We start from the raw sequence: 24,631 nt of genomic DNA on the forward strand, positions 1-24,631 counted from the left end.
ATACAAAAAAAAGTAAAGTTAACGAATGAATACCAAATTAGGGAAAATGGAACAAAAATTACAGTACTATTTTGGAAAACATTTATAATGTAATGAGAAAAAGAAGTTAATTAAAAAATTGGGCACAAATAAACAGTCGTACATGAGAACGGTGCTCGAGTCCATGTGCCTGTGGGCAACAAAACGGGGCATTTTGTCTTCAGTGAATAAATAAACGACATCTGTACAGAACTTTACCTTGAAACTTGTAACGCAATACTTTTGTGTATTAAAAATTTCACTTGATTGAGGTATTTTACGAACGTTTGAAAATTACTACACCGCTTTCATAGTAACTAGTTATAAAGGCCACAGGAATGCCACGGGTCCACCTTCCCCTTCTTATAATTAATACTAACTTCTAAACAGAACAATGATGAACGAGTATTTTGGCACAATTCTTCGTACTTATGATTTTAAATTAAAAAAAAAAAATATCTTGGATCCCATACCTCAAGATGTTTATGTTACTTTTTTTTTGTTAAACAAAGCAAAAAGCGATATTTTTTCAGCGTTGCAAGCGATTACATTATAAAAACTTAAAATCAATTTTTTTTTTATTAAATGAAATGAGAACTATTTTTCTCATATAGTTTACTTATCATATATATATATATATATATATATATATATATATATATATATATATATATATATATATATATATATATATATATATATATATATATATATATATATATATATATATAGGTATATACATATTATAAAAACACTACCTAAATATTTAGAGGCAGGCTATAATCTAAGATGATTATAATAAGCATATCAGACTTGTTGATGGTGGATTCGATAAACATATTTACAAAAGAAACATATTTAAAAACAAAACAAAAAAAAAATTGAATTTATAAACACTAGGTACTACATAATGCCAAATATAAAGACAACGCTTCGGGTGTCATTTTTAGCAAGTGCAACGCCTATCCAATTTAGAGGTCAACTTCAAGTCAAATGGCAAAATTTTTATTTTAATGATTCTTTCTATTAAAATAGATTAGTAATGTATGTGAAATAATTAAGGTAAGGGTATGACAGGGCTTACATATCCTTATAGGATAAGAGCCTCTAAATAAAAAATATAATAAAAAATACCTTCGAGTCCCCATAAAAGTCGTTGTCCCCGAAATAAGAGGAGATTTTTTTATTTATTTAGGAGCCCAATTCCAAAACCATAACTACTGTACCCTTTTTAAAACTATAATATTAATATCAGTAAATTTAATAAACTACAGTTGTGTTTTTACGAATAAATGTCATTTTATTTATTTTATAAAATTCTCTCTGGGAACGTCAACTCAGATTAGACCTCAGATAGAGGTCTCGAAACCAAAAAAAACTTTAACACTTGCTGAAAATCACTCTTATTAAATTTACATAGCGTAACACACAGTTGGTGTAAGCTGTGTTAATTAACGAAAACTTTACTTTAAAACTAGTGTTAGTATTCGTTGATAGGGTCTCAGTAAAAAAATATTAAACCTAGAAAATATCTAAATTTAATCTAAACTAAAAATAAAGGTGTAATTTTCGAAAAAAAAAGGAACAACCTATATCTGCACTAACGGTACTACACAGTACAAGGTACACATACCTACCTATTACTATTTAGTGCCGTTAGAATAGATACAGGTTGTTCTTGTTTTATGAAATATTTTATTTTAGTTTTTTTTGTTTATTTAGTTGATGTCAAAAATTTTCTAGGTAAACAAATATTTTTTTTTTATTATATTACTGAGGTGGCAAGCAAGCATACAGCCAGTCTAATAGTAAACGGTTACTGTATCTAATGGTCGTCTGCAAGATTAGAAATGTCACGTGCGTTGCCGATCTTGGAGACACCTTAACATACTCTTAATGAATACTAACACTAGTTTTAAGGAATGGATTTCGTTGATTAATACAGTGTATATTAAATACACAATCATATAATGAAATCTTAACAAATATATCAATGTAAAGTAAGTACGTGCTGTGTAACCTAATAAGAATCAATAGTTACGTTTCAACTTAAACAATAGTTAACTACAAACTTAATATTAACGCGAGTTCAAGTACTCAAAATAGCCGTTTAGGATAATATTTAAACAAAAACATACTTTATTTAAACATGAAAATAAGCTCACTGATAATAATCCAACCTTATTTATTGTGGAGACATGAGGAGGCTTCTTGACATGACATGATTGCCCGGTGGATGCAGTTACTACAGAGATCGTCTCTCTAGTTATTATTCATAAGAGAAATGGCACGAAATATACTCATACATTTGAACAATCTATAATGTCACCTTTGAAATAAGTACTGGATAAGCACAATTATAAGTACAACACACCACAAATAATAATGAGAAAAAGAATATAAAAATAATAATAATAATACAACAAACAACATTCTGAAAGTTGACACATCGCATTGCGTTCAAAATAAAAAGAAAAAACATTCGCTGCGCAAAAAAAAAAATCGCATACGTCTGATGCGGGCAGCTCCGCTAATAATGCAATGTGATATGTCCACCCTTACCTAAGTTAGCAACCACTATCGAACCGTGAGACTCCTAGTTGCGCGAACCTGTGAGCGAGCGAGTGCTCGCGCGCAGCCTCTCCATCTGCGGTAAGCTCTAGTTACATTACAATATAAAAAGTTAATATAAAAACAAAAGCAAAAACAAAAAGACTTTACATAACTTTGGAATGAAGAATCAGTCTCCATTTTTCAAATGGATACGTCAGTGGAAAATAAATTAAACGAACCTTAGATTTAAATGGTCAGAATACGCACTTAACAACTTGAAAAAACTTTCGATTCATCATTCTGATGGCACGGGATCGTAGTTAAAGATGTCGGCTGCGGCCGCCGCGTGTGTGTTCTCATGTGGCGCGTGATCATGTCTCGGCGACACGCGGCGTAAGGGCACGACGGACACCGGTACGGCTTCTCTCCCGTATGAGTTCGCTGGTGCGTGGCCAGGTGGTCGGAGCGCGAGAATACCTGACCGCACGCCGAGCAGGCGTAAGGCTTCACGCCGCTATGGAGACGGGCGTGTCGCGTCAGCATATCGGAACGGGCGAACCGCCTGCTGCACACTTCACATTCATATGCTCTCGCCGCGTCGGGAGTTCTGTTTCGATGCCGCGACGCGACGTGTTTGGCGAGGCGGTCGTGAACCGCAAAGGTTTGGTCGCACGCGTTACACGAGTACGCAGTCTCCTTCTTTGGCACCGGCGGCGGAGGTTCCGACTTCACGGAGAGATCGAGGGGCGCTTCGTCTGTTGTTTTAGCGGGCACGTGCCAAGCTTGGTCGAGCATGAGCCAGTTGGGAGGCGGGTAGTGGTTATTGTTGCGCATTTGTACAGCGAGCTTGTCTAGCAGACGGGTGAGACGTCGCCGCTTGTGGAGGTGCCGTGGGCTGCGAGGGACCGACACCTCCGCCATGCTATCGGCGCACCCGCTGCTCTCGCCCTCCTCCTTTGCGCCCAGCCCGCTCCAGCCTGTAAAGTTAATACATTCCAATAATAACACAGTGTAATAGAAACGAGAATTTTTAGTAATCGGGTGCAAAAGTCCTTTTGATAGTAAAATATCCTAGCAGCGACGACCTTCACGCGGTTCCCCCTGGAAATCATCATGGTTAATTCTTGTTGAATTCGTCACAGTAGGTCACCTAACCTGTTTTCATCTTCGCCTATCATTTCTCACTGATGTCCAGCCAGCGTAAACCGATAGCGCAGGCGGGGTTACCATTCCATCTTCATCCATTAAAAAAAAAATTACCGCAAAGACCGTGATAATATGTATTAAGTACTAAATAGAACTATTTCTTTCAACGATGACAGACACATATTAGTAAACCCAATGGAGAGTAGCTTTAAAAAATATTTATACATTTATATAAAAATTTGATTAATTCATTACTAAAGATATCCGCCCATCTGCAAGTTTTTGGGCAGGTGATATTTTTTTTGCGTGTTATTGCTCTAGCGAAATGGCAAGACATGAGCAAATATAGATAATGTATTGCACCTTTGGCGCATCTGTCCCTTAGGCATGGTGGGCGAATCTTATCCCTCAATTCCTATTGGCAAAACGATTGAAATCCTGAACCAATCGTATGCCTTTGCCGCAATACAAAGGGATCCCCTAAGTTTTTGAAGCAAAAGATTATGCGAAGTACTTGGTTTAGACAAATTTTTTTTTCATGACTCTGTATACACAGTAGGTAAGGAAGAGGCGTAGCTAAAGCAAAGGGTTCGCCAAACCGGTCGACGAAGAAAAGGTTACTTGAATTGTCTGCTTGTTGGGGAGGCAACATTATTTACTCTTGAATAAAGAACCTTTATTGCCTTTTTTATATGCACAATTCGATTATGAGACGGAACATTTGTGTAGGGGCCTATTGACTAGTTTACGAACAAGAGTATAATGTGACCAACACATTTTAGAAGCGTATTAGCGAAATAGTTGATTTGTATATTAGTTATTTGTTACTAATATATTGAGTTTTGTAGTAAAACATTTACAGGTAAACGTTTGAATGGTCTTCTAAAAAAAAACTATTTTAAAATCGATCTATCTAACGAATATATTGACGCAGTTGGAATCTTAATAGAATTATAGTTTCATTATTAATTCTACTATCTATTTTAAACATTGTAAAAAATATAAATCATGCATTAGAATCTAACATACATATATACTTAATAGATAAGTAATAAAATAGAGATTGCATGTGTATAGAAGTGATAAGGGAAGGAATAGTTCGTTCTAAAACGAGAGCTCGTCAATAAAAGAATTCCACTTTACAGACAAATTAGGCCACATTGGACCGTTATTTCTGTAAGATTTCTTAAGAGACATAACAACGTTATGAAAAAGAAAGGAAACATCTATTTTTATAGATCGGGAGAAATGTCCACAAAGATGTTTCGTAGTAAGATTATAAAACAAAAATCCACGAAATTGGCCGGTTTAGAATTATTTAAATTAATATAGAGTTACCCCTAATAAATCTGGAATTTTATATAAACAGAAGTTTATACGAGATATTAATGAATATTTTAAAGCTCAAATATGTAACTCAATTAATGTAATTTGTAAAATCATTGTAATTTGTAATCTGTATAATTTATTATTAATGCGTAAATGTATTGACATGTTTATAATATGACGATTTAAGTAAAATAGTATTAGCATAGTATAATGGCACAATTAAATAAGTTTTGTACGCCAAATTCTGGTGAAAAATGTGAACAATATTTAAATATTGTTTACATTTTTCACCAGAAACTATTTGTATTTGTATATTATGTACCGTCTTTTATACCATTTTTCAAACAAAACAAAGCTATTTGTATTTGTATTTGAGATTTTTTTTTAATTGGAATATTGAACATTATTGTTACTATTCATACACTTACGTTGATTTCTTTTAGTGATTGATAAAATTAATTATGTATAAAATAAAATTGTAACAGTGTAGTATCAAGAGGTGAAGAGACTTGCTGAAAATCGTAGTGAGTGGCAAGAGCTCCACCGACAAGAGCGCAGCTCTTAAATAGGATAGATAGATAGAAAATAAAATTAACTATATCTACTTAAATATAACATAACATAAATTCGAAATTAACTTGTTCCATTCTTGTTTCGACTAATTTGTAAATCAATTCAAGTAAATCAGTCTCGATATGGATAATTGATAACAATAAAAATGTTAAGTGAAATTAAATTGCTTTATATCTATTTCTGTAACAAATATATGAAAGCTAATAAACATAGAGAATTTTTTTAATGGTTGAAAATGTTATGGTAACTCCGCCTGCGCTATCGGTATGCGATGGCGGGGCGCAAGTAAGAGACGACAGGCGCGGATGAAAGTAGGTCAGTTAGCCCATCCTGATGAATTCAATTTGAATTAACCACGACGGTATTAATGAGGGACCGCGTTGTGAAAAGCGTGTTATAGAACTGCTTGTAATTATCGTGAAATAAGTAAGTGTGTGCATTGTTTTTTTTTTTTTATTTTCTTAAAAATACCTAAATCACCATCGAATCTAAACTTATTTAGTATAATAAATACACAATGTGTTTTAGTTTAGTTCTTTTTTTGTAAATTAAGGTGAAGATGACAGTTTAATCTTATTCATTGATATATCAACTTATTTTAAATCCCGTCGCCAAAACAAGGATGCGGTTACATCCTTCTTTTTAGAAATTGTGCCTTGGTACCTCTTAACACGAGGTTGAGGGCACACCTAAGTTGAGGGCCAAGCGAATAATGTAATTGCACTTGTTAAATATAATATCTTTGTACTATTGGTTCTAATGAATTATAAAGAAGTATATAAAATTAGGCTATAAAATTAGTTTATATTATTAATACTGTTTCTTGTATTTTGTATAAAAAAAAATAATTTTTAATTAATATTTTATTTATATTTACCGTATTAAAATGTAGAAATAATATACATGTATGGTTTATTAATAAAAGCTATTATTTATAATATATCTATTTGTGGTCTAAACATTGGCATGATAGTTATCATTTTTATTATATATATTCTTTATTGCACTAAAACATACAGTAACAACAATAAGTTAATAACAATGTTAGCAAAGGCGAACTTATCTCTAAAAGAGATTTCCTCCAGTCAACCTAACACAGTGGCATAGGAAGTAGTAGTATTTTTACCTATTATTATATATGAAAAAATAACTACAAAGTAGTTAGTTGAAAGGTATAATTTCTTAGAAAAGTTCTTCATTAGGAAAATATAACGTACTTAGACATTGGGGCGAAATTAGGCCACCGCGCGCCATACCTTACAAGTTAGAGCTTTAGATGTTTATTTTTACAAGTTTTAAAAAGGTTATATTTTATACGAATATTAGTTAAGCAGATATATTGTCTTGTTTTTATAATGAATAAATAAATAACACATTATATCTCACTATTTTTAATTCATAATCGGAAAATTCATAGTACCTTACTTAGTATTGTTTTGAAGAACCAGTTTTTAACAATTTCAATAAAAAATCGTTTGTTTAATTAAAATTAGAGATAACAATAAGAAAAAACTGATATTGGAGAAGGAAAACAGGATAGAAAAACAAAGCTAACACGCGTGCATACCAAAATTAGGTTAGTGCAGTGAAAAAAATTGAAAAGTGGACACCTTTGATGTACAATTTAGGCCTAGCTTAGATATAAAATTATTGAAAACTGGTCAATATAGCATATATCTTTTTTTTGTATTTATATGATATTTTTGATAAAGAGTTATAGACTAGGTACTATTTAATTCAGTCACGAACTATGGGTCTCCATTGGACATGCACATATTCGATACAAGCGTTAATTATCATCCACTCGGTACGTACCTACTTATACGAATAGGTATTTATTAGAAAATATTATAGGAAATATTTACATACATGTTTCCAGACGTTCTGAATGCACTTTCTGTATGCTGGAATTTGATGCATCTATTCAATATTGTCCTTCACAATCACTATATATGTTTTGCGGATTTGCCTGCCACTGCTATTCGCGTGATGCACATAGTTTTAGCAAGTGAGCTGAGGTGCGTACAGTGAGTGGTAGGTAAGGTCGGCAGGTCGGGTGTGTGACCGTCGACCGGTCCCACCGCCCCCGCACCTTGCACGGAAACATTGGACGTTCACACGCAATCTGTGTGCATTTGTGTACGCAGCGGAACCGGCGTCCGTTGCGTCCCACAAGTCGCGGCAAACTGACAGACAGTGCGCCCGCGCCTCCCCCACCAGCACCTGCGCTGCGCACCGCTCGTGTTCCCGCGAAAACATCTATGCAATGCATCCATGGCGGCCACGGGCGAGCTTGGACAGCGGAAGCCGCTGCACTGCAAGATGCAGTGCATTGCTTATTTTTACCAGACCGCCGCAGTGTAAAATGAGCATTACATTTTGGTATTTTAAGTAGGTATTTAGAAAATAGACTAAAAACAATTAACAGAACTCTATTTACGTTTGAACCGGCCCGCTTGTAGTAATAGTAGCCCGTATCTATCTCACTACCTCTACACTTTACACTAGTATATTATTTATTTATTACATCCACTGGGTGAGCCTTGCAGTCTTGCAATACGTTCACCCAGGAAAGCATGAGTACAATAACATATAAAAAGGAATATTAAACAAAAATAATATAAAAAGATTTAACTGAAACAAAACAACGTCTGAACACAAATACTCTGTGGTCACTCGACGAAACTCCAGCAAGTTAGAGGCAAATATATCCCATTGTGGATACTGGCTCAAAATACCATTGAGTAGTTTCAATGCAAGAGATAGGGGAGCCTGCTTAGCCTCGAATAAGTGTCTACACTAACTATATTCTACTTAAAAATAGCTAAGTACTTTTAATGGGTGAAAATGGAATGGTAATCCCACCCGCGTTGTCGGTATACGCTGGCGGGGCACAAGTGAGGGATAATATGTCAGTATGAAAGCAAATACAGTCGGCCCAACGTGACGAATTCCGCAAGAATTAACTACCGATATATATATTGCCATTCCTGAGCACTCAGTCAATTAAATCATAATCATCATTATTTAATCTTTTTTTTTTTAATTATCCTATATACAGATATAGTTTAATGAATTACAATTTTATTGTTTTATATATATATATATATATATATATATATATATATATATATATATATATATATATATATATATATATATATATATATATATATAGGAACCGCATATCGATATACGGGGTATCATGGGCGAAACAGTATACTCTGTTATGTCCATGGTACTGTACATGTCTATAGGCGACGGTTACCACTTTCCATCAGGTGGGCCGTCAGCTTGTTTGCCATTCTAAATTGAATAAAAAAAAAACAACAAACAATTAACGGAAAATAAAATCGAATTTGGAACCTTCTGCCTATTTGCATTCGGTTGATATAGGAAAGGAAATTTTATCAGTCACATTTCAGCTTGCCATCACATTCTGCACCATGAATTCATGGTATTACAATTAGTGAAAGGCTGACGCGACATTGTAACGTGTGTGGCCAGCGTTGTATTACACTAACATGGTGTTATTTGATATTCACCTACAGCAATTGGTTAGTGCGCGTGACTCCTATAAAAACATAAAGCGTGCGATACAAATCACACCTGAAAAAAAAGAGGCTTTTTTAACAGGCTTCGAAAAAGGGAACTGCATCGAATTGCATCTGAATAACTCAAGTGGTATGGTTTTTAAATAAAAAAAAAAAAAACTGTTTTATTTTTTCTCCACGATTGAATTTGGTTTCTTTTTGTGAAAGAAAATGACACTGTGCGTTTTATTTATAAAATAAAAAGAAATAATTTATAATTGCGTTCCAAAAAAACACAAACTTTTTTTTGATGGGTGAAAATGGTATGGTAACCCCGCCTGCGCTAACGGGATACGCTGGCGGAGCACCAGTGAAGGGTGATAGATGAGAATGAAAACAGGCCAGTTAGCCCATCATGATGAATTCATCAGGAATTAACAATGATAGTTTCCAGGGGGAACCGCGAGGAGGACGACCTGGTTGGGTATATTGCTAGCAATGGGATTCTCAGTCTTCATTACTAACAATCCCTTTCCCCCCAAACACTGACTTCAATTGTGGCGAAATCAAGTTGTTTTGATTTGAACTCTAAATTACTGAACAGATTTTGATAAGATTTCTATGGAAACGATCTGCAAGTATAGTCTTACAGGTAAAAAAAGAATTTTTCAATTATATTTAAAACTGACGGAGTTATGAAGTAAGAAACATTAAAAAAATATACAACTGAATTGAGATTTTTTTTTATACAACTTAGAATGGCAAACAAGCTGACGGCCCACCTGATGGAAAGTGGTAACCGTCGCCTACAGACATGAGCAGTACCATGGACATAACAGAGTATCCTGTTTCACCCATGATACCCCCATGCATTGCCATTCCTGAGGACTCAGGTGTTATTCCTCTGTACCCTGTAAATTCACGCCTATTATTCTTTTTCAAATTGTTTGGTAGATACCATGTTCTATACTATACACAAATGTATTCCAATTTTAAACATTAGCGCAGTCTTGACAGAGGAAGTGGGTAAATGGTAACTAATCGTTCATAAATCAATCATATCTTTATCTAATCTTGAGGATATATTTATTTGCTTGCCAAAACGCACATAAAATTAAAAAAAAAAGGTTGCGTTCCAATTTGATTTTGTTGGGAAACTAAATTATTTTTTCTTTTCGATATAATGAGACTACAGCATGGGGTTCGTCAATAGGGGAGTAAGAAAAGAAAAAAGAAGAAGTAAAATGTGGCAAACACGCATTTTTTTTTTGTTTATACAACTTAGAATGGCAAACAAGCTGACGGCCCACCTGATGGAAAGTGGTAACCGTCGCCTATAGACATGAGCAGTACCATGGACATAACAGAGTGTACTGTTTCGCCCATGAAACCCCCCATGCGTTGCCATTCCTGAGGACTCAGATATTATTCCTCTGTACCCAGTAAATTCACGCCATATCCCACCATTCAAACCGAAACACAGCCATGCAAACACAACTGCTTCACGGTTGAAACACGAATGAGATAGAGGTGCTCAAGCAAACGACTTTTGTACAAAGTCTCCCTCTGGTTATTATTGAAATAACAACAATAATTACAGTTACAGTGAAGGAGAGTACCAATATTTCCTCATAATACTGTACACCCACTCGTATTTCTTCGTATTCATCACCTATCTTATTCTTTGATGGCGTGGACAGCAACTACGAGTCCATGGATATTAAATATGTTACTGTAAAAATCTGAACATTGATAAATTTTAAATTTAACTAGTAAATCTTTTATTTTTATTTTATATTCCTTTATTAACCAATGTAACATTTTTCGCCACACAATGTCAAGTCAATATTTACATTACAATTTTTAAATTAATAAAATAAATTATAACAATTGTGTAATATAATAACAAATTGTTATGTTCATGGTACTGCTCACGTTTATAGGCGACGGTTACCACTTTCCATTGGGTGGGCCGTCAGCTTGTTTGCCATTCTAAGTTGTATAAAAAATCTCTGTTGTAATTAGAGAAAATTTTTGATTTACCGTAAGTTTTACAGTAACAGACATAAAATTTAGACACGTTTAGTGCGCGGTGTTCGTCGGTGATCAGAAAGGCTTTTTTTAAATAGTTGATGATGGAATGGTGACTTCGACTGCGCAAACGATATACGCTGGCGGGGCATCAATGAGGGATGATAGGTGAGGATGAAAGCAGGTCAGTTGGCCCATAGTGATGAATACTTAAAAAAACAATTAAGATGGTTTCCAGAGGGAATCGTGTGGAGGTTGATCTAATAAGATATATAATCTATAAGTATGTAGGTATATTTATATATGTATATTTATATTTGTATGTATTTTTATTACATATTTGTATATTTATGTAATATTTGTTTAATATATTCATGTATGTATATGTATATAAACATTATGTGCAGTAGTTCTCTATTGTATGTGTTATAATTTTTTTCACCGCATAATAAAATTTCTGTTTAGCCAAAGGTTGACTGGAAAGAACGCTATATAAAATTAAGTCCGCCTTTTGTACCAGACTTTTTTTGTAATTTGATCAATAAAGAATAAATAAATAAGATATATTGTTAACAATGGGGCCTCTAGTCCCATTACTAACAATCCCTCTCCCCCCTGATCAAGTAAAGTTAGGTTTGGCTTGATGAAAGCTCATAAAATTATTTTCTTTTATAAAATTCTTACATTTATCAACTATTGTTGGTAAACCTTAAGATTTACCTATGTAAGGGGTTTTACAGTAACATACATACATATTATACATATTATACAGTACATATTATATGTCAGCCTTGACATTGACACCTTACATCATCAAGATAGTAATCTGCTGATGTTGAAAAATGTTGTATCGCCCCTGTCGCCATCTAGCGAGTACATTTTTTATTGAAATAAGAACTATCCCGTCTTTCGATCAGCGTATATTGTTTTTATTATTAATTTTAGTGTATTTATTATATAAATTTATTGTGTTAACATTACTCTTTAACAATAAATAATAATTAGATAAAAGTTTCTTAAATCGATAATTAGCATTGTATTTTCGTGTGGTTCCGCCATAGAATAGACCACCCCTTCCTTTCCCGTGGGTGTCGTAAGAGGCGGCTAAGGGAGGGCGACGGATGGATGCAGCGTCCCTATTAAAATATCTGAGTCCTCAGGAATGGCAATGCGTTGGAGGTATCATGGGCGAAACAGTATACTCTGTTATGTCCATGATACTGCTCATATCTTTAGACGACGGTTACCTATTTATACTTATTAACTATTATTATACTTTTACCAAAGGGAGACTGTACAAAAGTCGATTGCATGGGTACCTCTGTCCCATTCGTGTTTCAACCGTGAAGCAGTTGTATTTGCATAGCTGTGTTTCGGTTTGAAGGGTGGGATATGGCGTGAATTTACAGGGTACAGAGGAATAACATCTGAGTCCTCAGGAATGGCAATGCGTGGGAGGTATCATGGGCGAAACAGTATACTCTGTTATGTCCATGGCACTGTTCATGTCTATAGGCGACGGTTACCACTTTCCATCAGGCGGCCCGTCAGCTTGTTTGCCAATCTAAGTTGTGTAAAAAACAATATTTAAAGCCTAACTGCGGTTGCCAGTCCGCCTGTCAAGCGTGGCAACTAATAGTAAAACTCTCCAAGGGGGAGACTTATGTCCAGCAGTGGACAATTAAAGGCTGATATAATGATGATATTTGTTTGACCAAATTACGGTTTTTTTTTTTATTGTGTTCTTAAAGGTATATTTTAAATTCTGTTATATATTCTATTATGGTATACCGTCTAGAAGTGAAGCTGCTTCCAAAATTCATATATAAAGTAGCGGAATATAACTAGTATATATGTATAATATAATAAATATTGCCCTTAGCAACAACTCTTTAACAACAATGTTCAACGTTGGGTAGGCGCGTACCCAGGTGTAATGTTTCAACGCTTCGAATTCGAACACGGATATGATTTATCAAAAATTCATAAAGTATTTGTCAGTTTGTATTATTTTAAATTCTATTGTATAATTAATTTTTTTTTATACAACTTAGTATGGCAAACAAGCTGACGGCCCACCTGATGGAAAGTGGTAACTGTCGCCCACAGACATGAGCAGTACCATGGACGTAACAGAGTATACTGTTTCGCCCACGATACCCCCCATGCGTTGCCATTCCTGAGGACTCAGGTGTTATTCCTCTGTACCCAGTAAATTCACGCCATATCCCACCCTTCAAACCGAAGCACAGCTATGCAAACACAACTGCTTCACGGTTGAAACACGAATGGGACAGAGGTACCCAAGCGATCGACTTTTGTACAAAGTCTCCCTCTGGTGAATTTCATGCTTCTTCTACCATACCTACACATGATTCCATACATGAGTGTTGGTTTTAGTACTCCCTGAACTATCACCAAACACCCATCTATCGGGGGGAAGGGGATTGTTGCTAATAGGGTCTAACTGACCTATTGCTAGCAATACACTCTGTCAGGTCGATCTCCACGCGGTTCCCCCTGGAAACCATCGTGGTTAGGTAATTCTAGTGGAATTCGTCACGATGAGATAACTGACCTGCTTTCATTGTCATCTATCATCCCTCACTGGTGCCCCGCTAGTGTATACCGATAGCGCAGGCGGGGTTTTTATGCGTGAAAATGGCATGGTTACCCCGCCTGCGCTATCGGTATACACTGGCGGGGTACCAGTGGGCGAATATAGGTGAAGATGAAAAGGCAGGTCAGTTAGCCCATTGTGACGAATTCAATGATAAATTGGTCACGAAAGTTTCCAGGAAACCGCACGGAGGTCGGCCTGGTAGAGTATATTGATTTCAATGGAGACTAAACTACCCATTATTAACAATCCCCCCCCCCCCCCCCCTCTCCTAACGCTAAAACATCCATCTATCCATCATTACAAACTTTCGTATTTATAATACGAAGAGGAAGGTAAATATCGTACCAGAAATACATATGTACTTACATACATACTAGTCAAAATCATAACCCTTCTTTTTGCTTCGCCGTAATCGGTTAAAAATAGCGAATACAAGAAATTATGCGCGTATAATAAATAATGTCTTTGTACATATATTATAATAATATGGACGAGAGATAATATGAAACCGAAGGAATGGAGCGGTTAGGTAGGCATATACTTTTACCGTATGTTGCTATGTATTCGTAGGTAAATATACACGCTTAAGAATTTAATATGTAGATTATAGTCAGTACATACGTACTTAGTAGCGGGGAGGAAGGGATTGTTAGTAATGGAGACTGAAAATCCCATTGCTAGCAATATACCCAACTAGGTCGACCTCCACGCGGTCCCCCTGGAAACTATCATGGTTAATTCCTGATGAATTCATCATGACGGGCTAACTGGCCTGTTTTCATTTTCATCGATCACATTTCACTGGTGTTTCGCCAGCGTATCCCGTTAGCGCAGGCGGGGTTACCATTCCATTTTCAACCATAAAAAAAATAGGTTAGTAGCTTAATAGTTTAATAGGTTGACCTCCATGCGGTTCCCCCTGGAAACCATCATGACTTAATTATTGTTGAATTCACCACGATGGGCTAACTGACTTACCTTTTTATCCTCACCAATCCTCCTTCACTGCTGCCCCGCCAGTGCATATCGAAACGCAGGCGTCTCTGCCATTCCATTATCATCCATTACAAACATGACTAACAGACCTGTTTCATCCTATCCGCTGTTCCACCTATACGCTATATTGCACCAATGAGGGATTACCATCCCTCATTGGTGCCCCGTCAATGTATATCGATAGCGTAGGCTATACCATTCCATTTTCAGCCTTTAAAGTAAAAGAAAATATCCATATGCTGTCTAGGGCTTGCGAGTATTCGAAAAATTGTTTTTTTCCAGGACAGTATTCGATAATTCATCGAATAATGTAAAAGAAAAATGAAGGTAACAAATAAGTATATCCATATAAATACAGTATTGTCTCATATGGAGGAACTCAATGGATATGTTAGAAAATAAGTTAGAGTTTGAACGGTTTCTGGTAGGTATGATCTTGTTAACTCAGCTATTAAATCAATAGAACATATGATGGAAAAAGTAGAAAGTGAGAGTTTATCGGAGAGATGTCATAATGGAGGGATCACACTAGGCTTATTATTATTATTTTTTAAACTTTGCAAAAATTCTCATCTCCCCTCTTAAGGAGAGGAGATGGCAACTAACCCCCGGCAGAAGCACAATCGGCCCGAGTTCAGGGCCCCAGGGAGAGAAACCGGCGTACAATGCGGGCAGAATCTAAGAGCACCGCTTTCTGCATCCTTCCCGGAAGTGAGCCGCCTCGGAATCCCTACCGTCTGAGATGTTGTTCCAGACTGGTTGGGATAAGACCGTTCACCGACATAACGATTGGAATGATTTCGGTGGATGTCGACCCCACATTTCGGTCACCTCGTGAGCCAGGTCGAGATATCTTCTCTTTTTCTCGGTTTCGGCTTTCACGAGGTTCTCGTCATGCGGTATGATGACATCCACCAAATTATTATTATTACTATTGAGAGACGGGCTTTTTTAGGCTTAGAAATTTAGTTTTTTAGAATAACCTGTGACACTGCGATCTTTCCATGTTCTTTTGTGCTCGCCCTTTTTTTTTAAAGTTCGCTGCTAACTTCTATGAATGATAGGAATTTTAAGATATTTTTTGTAGCGACATTTTTCATCTCCTCAGAAGATATATTGTATTTTCCAAAAGAGATATATCGTTTATGTATGAGTGGGCTACAACCCTAAATTAAGTGCTGCGGCGTTTCTTTCTCACTGAGACAAAATCTGCAAACACTTTTTGGGCATAGGCCTAATTGGGCCATATGCTTGTTTAGTTTGCAGTGTCCACTGAGAGCCCTTGTTAACATACACTAGGCTTAGATTTAATTAAGATTTTCTCGTCATATAAAAAGTCAAAAGATATCTATAGACTCATCATCATCTTCCTACCCTTATCTCAATTATTACTTGGGGTTGGCGTAATATGGTTTTATCCATATTACAAAAAGATTTGGCTTTTAGTTTTACGACCGGCCACCTTCCTGACGTCAACCCTCTTACTAAATCTATAGACAATCTATAGACTTAGGGGGGAAAGGGATTGTTAGTAATGGAATTTGATAGCCCCATTGTTAGCAATTTGCCCTATTAGGTCGACCTCCACGTGGTTCCCCCTGGAAACCATCGTGAACAATTCTTATTGAATTCGTCACGATGGGCTAACTGACCTGCTTCATCCTCACCTATCATCCTTCACTGGTGCCCCGCCGGTGTATACCGTTAGCGCGGGTGGGGTAACCATTCCATTATCACCCATTAAAAAAAATCTATAGACTCAATATTTGATCAAATTTGTTTGGAAACATACACATAGTGAAGGATATCTTTGTATGTATGTATGCTCTTCGAGTCTTATCGCAGGACTATTTGCGTGCATCGTCAGATCATTTAGTAGACAGTATAAATGTAGGATGTGCACCTTCGGCTTATCTGACATATAACATGTATCACAACTTTGTTTCATTAGTAAGAACGTGGCGACATCAATCGATTCGCTTCGTTCCCTTATAGTCCCTTATTGTTTAATATAGCACTCGATGCAGTCTAAACGAATTATGGTAACAGTATACAGATACTGTACAGCCATGGGGCTGTTTTTTTTATTGGCAAAGAGCTAGTGTTGTCCACTATGACACCAGAAAATAGGTTTTTTTTTTGTTAGTGATAGTTACAGTTTGATAGCGACATATTAGTTTAAATTTAAAATAAGACCGGATTTTAAACCGCATTAAAATCCGTCGGGTATTTTAAAAGATCTAAGCGTACAAACGGCGGGAAGCGATTTTGTTATTTTTTATTTATTCATTAAAAATAATTACAACATTATAACAGCAAAAGCCAAATCAATATTATAAGTCTAGTGTGCTAACATACAAATTTATAATAAATGTATTTAACCCGACTCTAGATATTTCTGAGCCGCTTCTAATATCTTTGGCAGGCTGCTACTAAATATACCAATGATGTTTATAATATTATTTAATAATAATAGATAATAATATATATATATATATATATATATATATATATATATATATATATATATATATATATATATATATATATATATATATATATATATATGTAGTGATGATCCCGCTTAGTACTTTAGTCTGCGTACTAAGCAGTACTCCAGCTATGCTCACTGCTTAGAGAGCATGCCTAGAATAGGAGATATATAAATGTAAATAAGTTTGTTGGTTTGTTATCTCTTGGCGGTACAACGGCTCAACCAATCATTTTGATATTAGCATACACTTAGATACTATTTAGGATAGAGATACATGCGCTATTTTTTATTTCGCTTATCCTGATCATGCGAGTCAAGTCGCGTGCAATAAATAGTTAAAAAATAGACGAAAACTACATTAAGTTATATATAAACATTCAGTATTTGCATCGAACATAATCCACGGAGTACGAGACATAAATATATTATTTTTTTAAGAGAAATTAAAAATAAAAAAAAAAAAGCACTCACTTGCGAAGCTTAGTGTAGGCAACATAGACATATTCGGCTTTGAATCGACAAGTGTGTCCATATTTTGTATGTAAACTATATTATTATATTAAAAAACAAAACTGAGAAAACACAACACCAAGTAATTAACAGACAACCGATTAAAAAATAAAAAAAAAAAATAATTAAAAAAAAAACACGCGACCTGTGCGCGGGCCGAGCTCGAAACTCCGAATGAGTAGTCTCAATCTCGGCCGGGGAAGAGAATAATAAGTCGCATTATTGTTGTCTAATGACTTAAAGTAAGAAGGGTCCGAGATTGGCAGATGTGGGGTCGTGGGAACGGGGGTGGCGGCGACCTTGCAGCTGTCTCGTGCTGGTTGCTAGATCGTGGGTGTTTGCTTGCCGGAGGGTGGGCGAGGTCGCCGCGGCGGTGCTGCCTCCCGGGGGGAGAAAGGGATTGTTAGTGATGGAGACTGAGAATCCCATTGTTAGCAATATACCCAACCAGGTCGACCTCCTCGCGGTTCCCCCTGGAAACCATCATGGTTAATTCCTGATGAATTCATCATGATGGGCTAACTGGCCTGTTTTCATTCTCATCTATCACCCTTCACTGGTGCTCCGCCAGCGTATCCCGTTAGCGCAGGCGGGATTACCAATCCATTTTCACCCATCATAAAAAAAAGGTGCCGCCTCCCGATGACGTCTCTATCCTGCAAGGTAGACACTCCCCCGCTCGACCTTGAACTATATTCGGTAATCATGGGTACCGATCGAATGTCTACAGATGATCACGTAGACCAGTGTTTTTCAATCTTTTTCATGACGCGATCCCCTTATTATGTAAAAATATCTTGCGACCCCCCACCCTCCACGGTTTCGAATGTGTATGAATTTTATTCGTACAGTTGTATTTATATTCACAGTTAGGTGTCGATAAAATAAAATAAATAATACATAATAAAGTATCTGAAACAGACATGTAATCGACGTCTGTTATACATACTTCATTATGTATTATTGATTGATTGATGTATTTACGGAACTGTTGATTTTTCACTGCCTCGCGACCTTCCGCGACCCCCTTGTAAAGGCTCGGGGACCCCCCAAGGGGTCGCGACCCACATTGAAAAACACTGACGTAGATTAAAATCGCTAGAATCCTTTTAATTGTCAACGAATTAATCAAAAAGGCAAAAAAGGCGAATTTTTTTGTCGTTTCTGTATTCTTGATTCATGAAATTTCTGTCGTACTATATATATTCTTAGGGTGGATTCCCCGTTTACTCATAATCAAAATTAGCAAAAGTGTGTTATTAAATAAGCCACATAAAAAAGAGCAAGTTTCAAAACATAGTCTGGAAACGACTCTTTCATTGTGAGAAAGGAAGAAATTTAAATTTAGACTTAAGAATTTTTGAATACACATTTTTTTATTACAGCCCATTCGGAACGCAATTTCAACCAAGTACAACGGACACGATACTCAGCTGTTGTTTTTTTTTAAAAAGTTAAAAATATATAAATAACGAATTTGTGTGAGTACAAATTACTAAGTAGTATTAAATCATATAATTAAAATATATAGTATGTAATAAAAAAAAAATCAATAAAATAATATATTATAGAGAAATAATATTGTCTATGGAAAATGGTGCATCCGCTTTGATTTAAACTTAGACTATTTCGAAAGTGAAAAAAGTGTTGTCCTCCTCTCTCGTACTCGCTGTGCCCAACAGGGTCCAAAATTGAAATGAAAAGAAATAAATAAATTATTTGTTTTATTTTAGGAGGGAAATTTAAAAAAAAAAGAATTAATAAGCTCTAGTTGTGCAATAAACAGATATGTCTTACAGACATTCCAGAAAATATACTGTTTTCTACATAATTAGCTTCAATTTTAGATATTTTTTTTATTGAATGATAATGGAATGGTAACTCCGCCTGCGCTATCGGTATACATGGGCGGGGCACCAGTGAGGAATGATAGATGATAATGAAGCAGGTCAGTTAGCTCATCGTGACGAATTCAACAATAAATCAATCACGATGGTTTCCAAGGGGAACCACGTGGAGGTCGACTTCATAGAGTATAGGAGCAATAGGATTGCTATTCTTTATTAAAAACAATCCTTTCCCCCCAAATTTTTTATTGGATGATAGTGAAATAGTTACCCCGCATACCTATAGCGCCGGTATACACTAGCGGGGCACCAGTGGTAGATAATCCTGGTATACGATAGCGGGGCACCAGTGAGAGATAATAGGCGAAGGAGACAAGCCAGTTAGCATCGTGATGAATTCGACAAGAATTAACCATGATGGTTTCCAAGAGTACCGCGTGGAGTTCGACCCGAGAGGGCATATTGATAGGAAGGTTCGCTAGTTTTTGTTACTAACAATCCCTTTCTCCCCTAAATTTTGGATTATCTTGATTATACATACATACATACATACATACATACATACATACATACATACATACATACATACATACATATAGGTCACGCCTGTCTCCCATTAGGGTAGGCAGAAACAGGAACGCCAAATGCTTCGATTCAAACAAACCTCTTTCGCTTCCTCCACATTCATCAATCTTTTCATACACGCTCGCCGGTTACGGGTACTTTTAATTTGGCCCTTCTTCAGCACGTCGCCTATTTGGTCGACATACGTCCGTCTAGGGCTATATTGATTATCTATTTACTTATTTACGTATTTATTTATTTATATATTTATTCACAATTTGTGTTTATTGTACTTACATTATTTTCACCGGTACCTTTCCTGCACTGGAATATTGTTGGTAATGCGGATTACCAACCCCATTGCTAACTGTATCCCTATCAGGTCGACCTCCACGAGATCCCCCTGGAAAACAAACGTACTGAATTCCAGGTGTACGTATAATAAAGTAAAAAGGTGTAAAAATTCCATTTTCGTTTTAAAGGATTAATTATAAGATCATGAAGTGATCAATTCTAAGATCTGACCATGACATTAACATACAGAACTTGTGGTAAACGATTGTTAATAACGGGGACTAGAGCCACATTTCTAGCAATATACTTTAATAGGCCGACCTCCACGCTATTGGTGCAATTTCGTATGCATGGCTTTTGGAAGCAGCTAGTCGCCGAGAGATGGAGCTGACCATTATATCTATTAATTAAGTTAAATTATAAATAACATTGACACAACCACATCACCGGTACTAATTATACAAAACAAACAAACAAACAAAAAAAAAAAGATATTTAAATACGTCTTATTTTATTAGGTTAGATCTCTAGCTACACAACTGTTTAAACATACAGAAAGGCAAAGTTTTCAAAATATTGATTTGGCTTCTATTGTTCTTATTATTGATGTTCGCTGAGCATCGTATAGATTGTTTTTATGCCACGATGCGAAAAAGGTGTGCATCCCTGGTGCGCAGAGTACGTGCCAGCACCAACAGCATCCTGAGTATGATAGCAAGCAGGCTGGACTGTGTGTACGTTAATCACTGCTGCGCAATTTCCAATGGAATTGTGCAGCGGTGATTATCTGTATACTGCTTAATATATTGTATGTGTGTGTATGTGTATTGTGTATGTAACTTTACTAACATTAGTTTTAAGAATATTGTTACTAATAAATATTTAATGGACCAAAAAGTCTGAAATAAAAATTATTATTATTATTATTATTAAGACATACTCCCCCTCCCGCCGCCATATTATTTTTTCTTAAATATCTTTTACCCGGGGAGGGTTTTTTTAAATGATGAAAATGGAATTGGAACCCCGCTCGCGCTAACGGTATACGTTGGTGAGGCACCAGTGAGGAATGATTGGTGGGGATGAAAAGGCAATAAAATTAACCACGATATTTTCCAGGGGGAATCGCGTGGAGGTCAACCTGTTAGGGTATATTGCTAGTAATGGGTCTGTTAGATCTCACTACTAATTCCTGCCCTCCCCCCTCCACCAGGGAAGGGTTGGGGAGGGGGAGAAGTCTATCGGGGAGACCTATGCCCAGCAGTGGACGGATAATGACTGAAATGACGATGACAATGATCTCATGATGACATGCACTGGCTAAGTCCGGGTAGAACTCGTAAGTTTTGAAAATAAAATATGGCCCGTGCCACTTTGGATAATGTAGCTTTAAAAAACAATAATTGTATAACATTAGTTCAGATTTACATACTGCTGCCACGATTCTGCAGCGCGTCAGGGATGTTCGCTGAGCATTGTGTAGATTGTTTTTATGCCACGATGCGAAAAAGGTGCGCATCCCTGGTGCGCAGAGTACGTGCCAGCGCCAACAGCATCCTGAGTATGATGGCGAGCAGGCTGCACTGTGTGTACGTTAATCGCTGCTGCGCAATTTCCAATGGAATTGTGCAGCGGTGATTATCTGTATACTGCTTAATATATTGTATGTGTGTGTATGTGTATTGTGTATGTAAATTTACTAACATTAGTTTTTAAGAATATTGTTACTAATAAATATTTAATGGACCAAAAAGTCTGAAATAAAAAAATATTATTATTATTATTATTACTTCGGTTATTTACAATTTTACCATATTAATAAGATAATTTTCAATTTGGCATTAAAAAAAAAAGAATTATTGAAAATCACTAGACATTGCGTAACTTTTTTTTTTATTCAACAATAGAGCATTGTTTGTCCCACCGTGCTCGTAGGCGCCGTGACTGTCCCGGTACGCACGAGGCACTTTCTCACGGGGTGGCTTGCCACCTGGTGAGCGGGGGTTCGACGCCCGTGCAAAGGTGTCGCTAATTGAAGTGATTCTTTTTTTGGTGGCGCGTGGGAGTGTTTTTAGATTTGAATTGAAAAAAAATACTGATAGAATGTTAGGGTTTATTTATTTTTCAAAAGAAGTATGTTCTCAGATCGTGTTTTGATTTTTTTTTACCTATAATGGTATTGCTCTATCTATTTTAAACCGATTTGTACAGTTCTTTTTGTAATAGATAGGGTTTTCATTTTATTTATTTATACTTTATTGTACATTACCATTACCAGAGGGAGACTTTGTACGAAAGTCGATTGCTTGGGCACCTCTGTCCCATTCGTGTTTCTACCGTGAAGCAGTTGTATTTGTATGGCTGTGTTTCAGTTTGAAGGGTGAGATATGACGTGAATTTACAGGGTACAGAGGAATAACACCTGAGTCCTCAGGGATGGCAACGCATGGGGGTATCATGGGCGAAACAGTATACTCTGTTATGTCCACGGTACTGCTCACGTCTATAGGCGACGATTACCACTTTCCATCAGGTGGACCGTCAGCTTGTTTGCCATTCTAAGTTGTATAAAAAAAAAAAAAACTAATAATACATACATAATTATGACAGTGGAAAGTAAGTGCTCAAAGTACAAAGAGGGTCTTAACTCTGAGAGTTCTCTTCCAGCATTCCCAAAATGGAAAGCATCAATGTTAGCGGGTAGAGCGGTGTACAATATTGTGACAATTTACAAACTAGAACTAGGCAAACTTACAAACAACAACTTAACTTTATATGTAGCTTGTTATATTAAATTGTATATTACTAGTATACATACATATACACATATATATTTAAAAAAAGAATTAATTTTGTTTTCATTAATAAACAAACAATTGGCGTACCTAATAGGTACGTAGCGGAAATATTTATTGCCTGAATGTGACAGAAAGTGACCTCTGACTACCCCTCATCTAATGGTATCTGTTATTTATTTATTTAGAATATAATATCAAATGGAGGCGGATATAATGGACACACAATGCATTTTATTCATATTTCTTTTTATTATTATTTTTAATAAGGAGTTTCGCGACTCACTCTTGGCCACAACAGAATATTAGTGTTTTACTCTTTTAAGGGCAAAGCAATAAACTGAGCTGTGACCATTTTGTGTTACTATGGCACACGCATGAAGGAAGGGAAAGAAAGGAGATTGTTAGTTTATATATTTTGTATTATTGTTTTTTTTTTTTTTTTTTGTTTTGTTGCTTTTTAATTTTCATTCTTTTATCTCTTTTACTGTGTATTATGTGTATGTTTTTTTTTTTATTGTAATATGTGTGCTGTAAGTAATGTAAATAAATTATCTATCTATCTATCTATAAATAAAATATATTCATGGTTTTAATTATTTGACAATTGGACTTGTTGTTACTCTGTACCAATTTATACAATTTTAACCGACTTAAAAAAGAAAGTTCTAGATTCTCACAACTCTGTCAGATCTGGACCGATTTGGAACTTTTTTTTCATCTAATAGGATTATACTTTATCGTTTTAATTTTTTTCTCCCTTCGTCCACTAAATTACTCCTTGTCCAATCCGTAAAACATCCGCATTTCGAATATGCCGACATGCGTCTTACCATACTAATGTCTCGTAAGAACATTTGAACGAGCTTGATCGCTTGTTAAACAACTGCATTCGTATCATCTTTGGGCTGCGTAAGTACGACCACATTTCCAATTTCCGTTCACAATTCAAATGGTTGAGCATTCGTAACCGCAAAGATTTACGCATCCTTTGTACACTGTTCTCTATCATTAATAATCCTGCCTTTCCCACTTATTTGAAAGATAGATTTTACCAGAGGGAGACTTTGTACAAAAGTGGATTGCTTGGGTACATCTGTCCCATTCGTGTTTCTACCGTGAAGCAGTTGTGTTTGCATGGCTGTGTTCCGGTTTGAAGGGTGGGATATGGCAGTGAATTTACAGGGTACAGAGGAATAACACCTGAGTCCTCAGGAGTGGCAACGCGTGGAGGGTATTATGAGCGAAACAGTATACTCTGTTATGACCATGGTACTGTTCATGTCTATAGGCGACGGTTACCACTTTCCATCAGGTGGGCCGTC

At 36.1% G+C, this 24,631-nt stretch overlaps 1 protein-coding gene across 2 annotated transcripts; it reads right to left on the minus strand.

The window, feature by feature from the left end:
• Nucleotides 1-1,019: 1,019 nt before the first annotated feature.
• Nucleotides 1,020-18,018, minus strand: LOC113516768 (zinc finger protein 699). 2 transcript variants are annotated; one of them, XM_052895500.1, is made up of 3 exons: nt 17,768-18,018; nt 2,839-3,548; nt 1,020-2,665 (listed from the first exon to the last, which is right to left on the minus strand). In XM_052895500.1, the coding sequence occupies exons 1-2, from the start codon at nt 17,826-17,828 to the stop codon at nt 2,839-2,841; spliced, it is 771 nt and encodes a 256-aa protein (XP_052751460.1). In that variant the 5' UTR covers nt 17,829-18,018; the 3' UTR covers nt 1,020-2,665. The 2 variants fall into 2 exon arrangements, with proteins under 2 accessions (XP_052751460.1, XP_031767476.2); XM_031911616.2 differs by lacking the exon at nt 17,768-18,018 and adding an exon at nt 7,489-7,814 and having other exon boundaries at nt 1,020-3,548.
• Nucleotides 18,019-24,631: the final 6,613 nt, after the last annotated feature.

This window comes from Galleria mellonella, unplaced genomic scaffold (genome assembly GCF_026898425.1).
Source record: "Galleria mellonella isolate WM207_F2 unplaced genomic scaffold, CSIRO_AGI_GalMel_v1 utg28, whole genome shotgun sequence".
NCBI lineage: Eukaryota > Metazoa > Arthropoda > Insecta > Lepidoptera > Pyralidae > Galleria > Galleria mellonella.

Excerpts from the sequence above, each read along its gene's own strand:
- LOC113516768 (XM_052895500.1), bottom strand. The coding sequence starts at position 17,828 with ATGGACACACTTGTCGATTCAAAGCCGAATATGTCTATGTTGCCTACA. Across the intron at positions 3,549-17,767 it reads GCCTACACTAAGCTTCGCAA|GCTGGAGCGGGCTGGGCGCA; the intron begins GTGAGTGCTTTT and ends TTAACTTTACAG.